General features: G+C 34.6%; 1 protein-coding gene across 1 annotated transcript in view; it reads right to left on the bottom strand.

Annotated features, from left to right (window-relative positions):
- The window catches only part of LOC107756257 (breast cancer anti-estrogen resistance protein 1-like), a 45,782-nt gene extending 40,483 nt beyond the window's left edge, over positions 1–5,299 (bottom strand). The window contains exon 1 of the mRNA XM_016573286.1: positions 5,282–5,299. Coding sequence (XP_016428772.1) covers positions 5,282–5,299 — 18 coding nt within the window. The remainder of the gene's footprint in view (positions 1–5,281) is intronic.
- Between the last annotated feature and the right edge of the window lie 3,159 nt (positions 5,300–8,458).

Here is an 8,458-nt window from a genome sequence, read left to right as displayed (position 1 = left end):
CAGGGGGGTAGATTACGCGGGGGACGTGTCCCCCCCACTTTTAATATCAGGTAAATTCGTCCGCCGCACTTTTTCGGGCAAGTGTGTTTGCATAGAGGTTTTCAAGAGCCGGTGTGAATAAATGTAGATTTAAATTCAAAGAGACAGGATAGTCTGTGTATGATCTGATGTTTTATTCGGACCCAGAATAAGGCGAGATGAACATCACGGAGCGCTAAACATTCCGTGCAGTGTATGTTTCATTCATACTCGAAGCCGGAGGGCGCTCTCGCGCAGAAAGTCGTACCAGGAAATTCCTATTATGGACAAAAGTGTCCAGCTATCGCTATATGAAAACAGTTGTTTTCACAGAAAAACAGAAACGTTTGTAAACATGAAGACATTAAACATACGATTGCGACAATATGGTTTATTTGTGTTTTTCAAGTCATCTCCAGGTAATAAATAAAGTATATGAACAATGCAGTGTTAATTGACATAGCATTTATTACAGTATAGAAAATATTCTGCCTTATTATGTGATAAAAAAGTGTTTGTAGTATATAAACATTAACAAATCATTATTATTGGTTATTGTCCAGCAATTATCTGATTTCTAAGCCAATTAAAAGCTAGAAATGAGAGAGAAAAATAAAGTTGCCTATATACTACCAGTCAAACGTTTTTGAACAGTAAAATTGTTAATGAAAAAAAATTATACTGACTCTAAGCTTTTGAATGGTATAGTGTATAATGTTAAAAAAACTTTTTATTTCACACAAATGCTGATCTTTGGATCCTTCTATTCATCAAAGAATCCTGAAAAAAATGTACTCAACTGTTTTAAATATTGATAATAATAATAATTAAAAAAGGTTTCTTGAGCAACAAATCAGCATATTAGAATGATTTCTGAAGGATCATGTGACACTGAAGACTGGAGTAATGATGCTGAAAATTCAGCTTTGATCCCAGAAATAAATTACAGTTTAAAATATATATTTTAATAAATATAATATTCTAAAATGATGGCTACTCCCCTGTGACAGAGCATGTACTGTATAAGCTCGGACAAGTCGGACACTACTATTAAAAAATAATTAAATAAATAAAACAGAATCAGCAGGGCAATGTGCTGTCTTCAGATTGTTTTACATATTTTATCATTTTAATAAAAATATAGATTAATATAATTTTTTTTTAATCTACACGAAATTGCAAAAATTAACAAATTGTACAAAAGCTTTTGGTTTCCTGTCACCAAAAAAAAATAAAAAAAAATAAATCACTAAAACAATCATCATTACACATTAATCAGTAACCAGGTGTAAATACCATCTGTAATAAAGTAAAATATTACAGAAGTGTATTCCTGTATATTTATGGTCATTTTATGTCTGGATCCTTGGGGTCTGTTATCTGGAGCCACAGATGGACCCTCACTGCCGCCATCCCTTCAAACCCCCCTCATGTTCTCATTTCTGAATTTGACTAGCTGGCCAAATTGTGCTGATCTGACTTTCTAGTTGAGCTGCCTAAGTAAATATTTTGCTTGAGCAATTCTTACGGAGCCATTTGGCATAGTTTTTTTTAGAAAGGATTTGGGGAGATTTGCTAAAGCTTTTGTTTAATATGCATTCAAATGTAAGAAGTGATTCCGTTCCGCTACACCAGGAAGAGCACTTTATCCCTTTTGTTTCCATTTGAGTGCAGTAATTAATCTGCATTTTTTTCTTTTTTTTCTAAAACTTGTTTAACTTGATTGTTCTGTTTATGAGAAAGCATTCATGAAGAAATTTCACGGGACGTTGAATTATATTCCTTCAGGAGCAATGATACTTACTGAGAAGAATACAAACAGTCCAAGTCCAAAGTAAGACTGAACAAGCATGCTGATTATTTTAGTATCACTGAGATACTAGTTTTTATTAATATTTTGAATCAATTTTTATTTTTATATTTCCCATTTTGATTTTAATTTCAGTTAGAATTTTGCTGTGCTTTTGTCATTTTTAGTAGTTAAGTATATATAATATGTAATTATATAGCTGATCAAATTATATAATTTAATCCAATTCTATAATTTTTACTTTAGTTTTAGTTGTTTTAGTATCTTTTAGTATAAATGTAGCTATTTTAGTATCTATATTTTAGTATTAATGAAATTCAAATGCCCAATGTTGCCTTGGCAACTAGTTGGAATAATTTTTTTTTCCCCAAGTAATAATTTAAATTTTTATAGTTTTAGTTTTTTCAGTTTTACTTTTAGTTAACTATAATAACAAGCTAAAAATTTGGGAGGAATTTGGGGCATTTATATTCCACTTGGAGTGTGGAAAATTGGAAAAATGTTTTAGGCCTTGTGATAAATAACTTTAAAGAGCATTACATTTTGTTTCATTAATTTTGCTGTTAAATTGATGCTAAATCATATTTATTTCATGTTTTTTTTCTCTTTTTTTCTTTAAATAATCTACTTTCTCTTTCTCTTTTATAATACTGTCACATTTTATCACTTGACTTCAACTTGAGTAGCCTTCATATTCATTTTTGTCAGGTATGTAAAATGTTTGCATAGATTCTTTTATATTTATTATTATTATTATTATGACTGTTGTTACTGTTCTCGTTATTTTTATTGTTTTCAATCCCACTGATGCAAAAAAAAAACATTTAGAAATTGATACCATGTTTATTTCAATATTGATTACACATCTAACCGCTCTGTCTTCAGATCCCCATCCACTGGCTCAGTATTTCCTCTTCAGCAAACAAAGCTGATGCTGTCTACATTCACACCCTGCTAATTCAACGTGATCCCATGTCAAGGTAATTGGTGCCAATGTCGCAGAGAGAATGAGAGGAAGAGATAACGCTCTGTCTTTGCCCCGATACAGCTCAGAAAAGCTGCACTCTGATTGGCCGTTAACCCCAGGGGGCGTCAGATGTGGCTTATGTTATACTCTATGGACCAATTACTGCTGAAGGGGGAGGTGCTACCCAGGTGTTGACCATTCACAGATGTAATTTAGGTAGCTTTGCATCATTGGAACAGCACTAATGCAGCAAAAACAAGTGAAGGGGAACTGGACTTCAAAGCTCAGAGGGGATGATATGGAATTATGGTCCTGCTCCAGTGCTGATCCCGAATTTAAGCCCTGCCTCTGGAATAGACCTTCTGGCTTTTGGAAATGAATGCATATGTACTCAGCTTATTAATTGCTGTAGTCATGTGGTAATGTTTGCTTAACAAAAGACCTTGAGAGGAATATATGAAATTTAAAAAACAGCTTAAATCCGGCTTATTCATGACAAGCTGTCTTTTTTTACCACCTAAAATGTATGTTAATCTCTTCACAAACAGGCTTAGCAGGAAGCGTATGCTCTCAAGATAATGTCAAAAAAGGAAAGTCGTAGCTAGACAAGAAGTTTGTCATGAGTAGGTTGGAGATATTTAACTACCGGTATTTCTTCACTTCTCGAGTTAAAATGCTGGAGGCTTCTTCCTGTACTGCTGAATAAATGAATGCGTCAGTACTCAGGCTGTGAGAGAGTGTAGGATGAAGCACTCTGAGCTGAGAAACACTCGCTGTAGTCTATAGTCTAACTGCTTCATCATCGCACCGCAGTGAATAATTCAGCCACTTACTGCAGGACATACGGTACACAAACACACATACACACACACGAGGAGTATGTGTGAGGTCCTGTAGAGTTCATAGTGAATAATGAAGCAGTGCTCTCCAGGATGGCCTGTCACAGAGGGCTTTTTCAATGAAAAAAACGCAACATTTGTGACATTAATTTAATTTCCTTGCCATTTTGTCTGGGTGAATTCGAGGACAAAGGCCAGAGAAGGGGGACTAACATGTGAGCGGGATTTGTGTGGAAAAACATTAAAGGCCGAATCCTTACATGGGATTGAAGGGAAATTACCCCCATTTTAGCCCGATTCCATGGCATTATGCAACTCTTAAAAATAAAGGTTTCAAATGGGGGTTCAAAGTGATGCCATAAAAGAACCATTTTAGTTCTCCCAAAGAACCTTTCAGTCAATAGTTCCTACAAAGAACCATTTTTGCTTATTGTGAGAAATATTTTAAAACCTGCATAACCTTCTGTGCAATGGAAGGGTTCCATGGATGTTGAAGGTTCTTTATGGAACCATAAATGCCAATAGAGAACCTTTATTTTTAAGAATGTAGGGCTGTTAATCAATGAAAATAATGAATAACATGATATGCTTCAAATGATCCTCTAAGTGATATAATTCAGACATAATTGGATTTGGACAAAGATGGAGACCTATTGAAATGACTACATTTCGCTCACGAAAATTCATAGAACATCAATAAATGTGACCACAAGTGAGGGGTCGTATATACAGTAGAGGAGGTATTTTTGTAGTCTGTTTGCAGATTGTAGTCTTTGGTCTCACTGTTTTTAGCATCTCACACCACGAAAGCAGTGAGAAACAAACATGTCTTGGGATCACTGCGTTCTATTCCCTGCTTTGTGAAGGACTTCTCATTCTTTCTATGTGGTTTGCTGAGACACACTGTTTGTAGTAGCAAGTGGGCAAAACATGAAGGTGCTAGAAAAATTACTTAAGGAATTTACATATGGATTGAGGGCATGATTAATTAATATTTTATTACTGTGCTATTTTTTAAATAATGGATCGCACTAAATTAACATGTTAAATTCACAGTGCAACTTCATTTATATACCATCTCAAAATGAGAGTCTACTGTAGACACTACGGAAATAATAATAGTTTAAATATGTATTAAAAGATCTAATTTCCTAAATTATTTCAGGGTTCTCACAAATAATTAGGTTAAAAATAAGCAATTGTGAATTATAGGTGTAGGAAAGTCTTTAAACATTTCCACAGGTAAGAAACAAAACAGCTCAGCTATAGATTTTCTGGTTTCTGGCTATCTTTTTTTATTTTTCCAGCACATTCCTTTGGATTCTGACCACACATGGCATTAAAAAGTGAAGAAAAACAAAAATTTCTCTGCCTTTCTGAGGTAAATGTGCACTGGCATGTGAATGATGTGAGAAGCTACAAAGAAATGTAATTTATAGTTGTATATACCTAATGTAGCATCAGCTATAATGGCAGAATTATATGTTGGCTTATAATATATAAGCACTTATTTTATATAAATATAAATAAAAAGTGTATTATAAATAATCTTGTCTTAAAAAAGAGAGAAACAGATTAAATCTAACTGTACAGATGTCATTTAAGGTATTGCAGAAGGTTTTTTCCCTCAGTGATATTTGGACTCACCTTGACCTTGAACCTCATGCTGGAACGGTCCAGGCGGGGCAGAAGGCACCTGTCTTTATACTGAGAAATTCTGCTGTCTGTGTTTATTGCCCTGTCTTGATTTATGATGCCCAGAGGGCTCTTGAGGCTGCCACTGCTGACCTCCCACTATAAACCTCAATCACACAGACATGGCTTCATTTGGACAGGAACAGGAAAACTTTACTCCTCCACACCCAGCGTTAAGGTACATGTAAACCTCAGCAACTTTTTACAGTCTCTCAATAATTTAAAAAGCATTTTATTTCTGCCCTCATCTCACATTCTTAAAACCTGCTAGTGAAATGCATATTGTAACTCCCAAGGTCTTCACTCTTACTGTTTGCAACAAGGCCATACAAACACTGTGGAAAAAAGTACTTTAAAAAATCACCTTGGGAAGAACACTTGCACACCTAGCGCATATCAATAGGATATGAAATGTTTCTCAAATACTACAGACTGCAGTTCGGTCCCAATAGTCATCCATTACAGTTTATCCCTGTATAGTGCTGCATATACATATTTTAGAAGAAAATTCAGTTTCAAGCTCACTTTTTATTGATGTATTTTGTGCATGACATTGCTTGCATATTTTAATAAGAAATCAGAAGTGAAGTCCATTCAAGCAAACAGATTAAACCTTTTTTTTTTCTTTTAAAGCATTCATTATAAAGTATGGAAGGCCATTTCCAAAACAAAACAAAACAAAAAAAACAAAGCAAAACAAAACAAAACAAAAGCAGTTGTGACTATATCTCACAATTCAGACTTTTTTTATTTTCTGACTTTTATTTTTTTTAATTAAGTCAGATTTGCTAGTGTAAGGATAAAAGAAACTCAGATACTTTGATCTTCTGAGACAGACAATACTCACACAGTGCATTAACATACAGACATCTGTTTCCGCATCTCACTGAGAGAAAATGCGGGAAAACGTCTCCCACCACTGGATACCTTCCTTGGGCCAAGTGCGTGGACCTTACACTAGAAAAAAAAACAGAATTGATAAAAATTTGAAGATAAAAAGTTGCAATTACCTTATTTTTTATTGCATGGTGGAAAAAAAAAACCAGAATTGCCAGATGTAAACTGGCAGAAACAGGCTTCTATAATAATAAAAAAAATAATAATCATGATCCTTTACTGAAGGTGTCATAGATGACATTTTCAATCATTGAAATTTTGCGTTTATTATATAAAAAAAAAAAAGCTGAGGTGATTGAATGGAGGTACTACTTTATTATTTTTTCTTTTTATGTCTTTATGTCAGAGGCATTGTCAGAGGGTCTACATATATGATTCATGACCTGGTAGACAGTTCAAGCTCTATCATGTGCTGTGTAATAAGGTTGGGTTAATGTGAGTGTGACAGATTGTGCGTGTCGTGTATGTGTTGGTGAAAAACATGCAGTCCTACAAGTTCTGTACTCAGGAAGCCGAAAAATGAAGATTTTATGAAAAATGTACTAACCTTCAGGCCATCAAAGATGTAGATGAGTTTGTTTCTTCATAGGAATGGATTTGGAGAAATTTAGCATTGCATCACTTGCTCACCAGTGGATCCTCTGTAGTGAATGGGTGCCGTCAGAATGAGAGTCCAAACAGCTGATAAAAACATCACCGTAATCTACAAGTAATCCACACTCCAGTCCATCAATTAATGTCTTGTCAAAAGTTGCACGTTTGTAAGAAACAAATTTATCATTAAGGTATTTTAACTCTAAACTGTCAATTTTAAACTGTTACAAATGTTTGATTTTGGGTGAACTATTCCTTTAAGCACCTTGTACTATATGTCTTTTCTGGTGTTCCAGTGGAGTCGGAAATGTAGCACCAAACAAAGCTGAAATAACTTGGAAACTCATAATTCTCAATGACATCCAAGTTGCTGCGCTATGACGTTGGAAGTCTGTAGTAGATGGTTGCATAAAAAGGTCCAGTTTTATTAGATTTATTAGTATTTATTTGTTGTTTAGAGACGTGAATACTGTATATATTCAACTTTCAAGTTTGTGATATTAGTAAATATCGTAGGTTAGTACATTAGTCATCTTTCAAACTTATTATAGGCCATTGGTCAACTTTCTAGGTTACTATAGTTAACATTCCAGTCTATTATATCTGTAACTTTATAGCTTATTCGTTCGCATAATGACTCACTGAAGACTTACATGAGGACTTGCTGACCGGATATTGTTTAATCTGTTTGATTGAATATTTAGATTATACAAGAAAATAGTGTGCATGTTAGTTTTTCTCAATAAAGAAACTAAGTTGGAAGACAGTGGCAAAATGAGACAAAACCTTCATCCAATATGGACTAGCAACTAAAGACTCACAAGGTTTTGTGAATTTTAGTCTATTTATTTATTTAATTTGACCATTAATGTGAGACTTATAGAACAAAAGCTTTTGTCAGGTATTAAAAAGATTAATTTACCAAGCTATAGCCTTGCTGATTCTCATTTTATATTCCAAGTGTTGTGTTTGATGCGAGTCTTGATCCTTTAGCATGCAGGTGCAGGTTTATTAATTGAGTGCTGAGTGAAGTCTCTAAGGTCCTGCTCAGCATTACTAAACCAGGACTAAATCTTGGCACTCTCCTGTGCTGGATTCAGCTCAGACCATCTCTTTAAAGCCAATTTCTCTTTAAAAGCGGGGATTCAAACAAGTTTACTCTGGCTTATTCACTACAAAATGGCATTTTTACGCCGTCCACACTGTGTCTAAGGAGTAGAATGATCCTCCGATCCAGACCCTGAATTGTGATAGGAGCATGAGTCTCGGTCGGTCTGGCAAATCACTGCATCCATACCCACCTTAATTACTTCTCTCCCAGCCAGACAAGTGAATCTTAAGCCAAATGGCTGCAATTACGGTTTAATCAGACACTCACGATCTCTCCATTTAGAAAGAGGTGGAGGAAAGGGGTCTTTGGTCATTTGTAATTCACCGGGGAATATTAATGTAAATGGGCCATCATTCACCCAGTGAAGAATACGAAACCATTATGTGTGGTTAAATTGTCAAATATGCATTAATATGTGCCAAACCTTACAAGCAGAAATAGCAGATTTCAACAAAAAACGACAATGATATCACATACATAATTATTTATTAATTCACTGTGTTAAAATGGGCTAAAATGTTCTTCCA

The sequence above is a fragment of the Sinocyclocheilus rhinocerous genome, unplaced genomic scaffold, assembly GCF_001515625.1.
Source record: "Sinocyclocheilus rhinocerous isolate Xijiao unplaced genomic scaffold, SAMN03320098_v1.1 scaffold1043, whole genome shotgun sequence".
Classification (NCBI taxonomy): Eukaryota; Metazoa; Chordata; class Actinopteri; order Cypriniformes; family Cyprinidae; genus Sinocyclocheilus; species Sinocyclocheilus rhinocerous.
The sequence above is the reverse complement of the archived record's forward strand: the minus strand, read 5'-3'. Positions and strand labels throughout refer to the sequence as shown.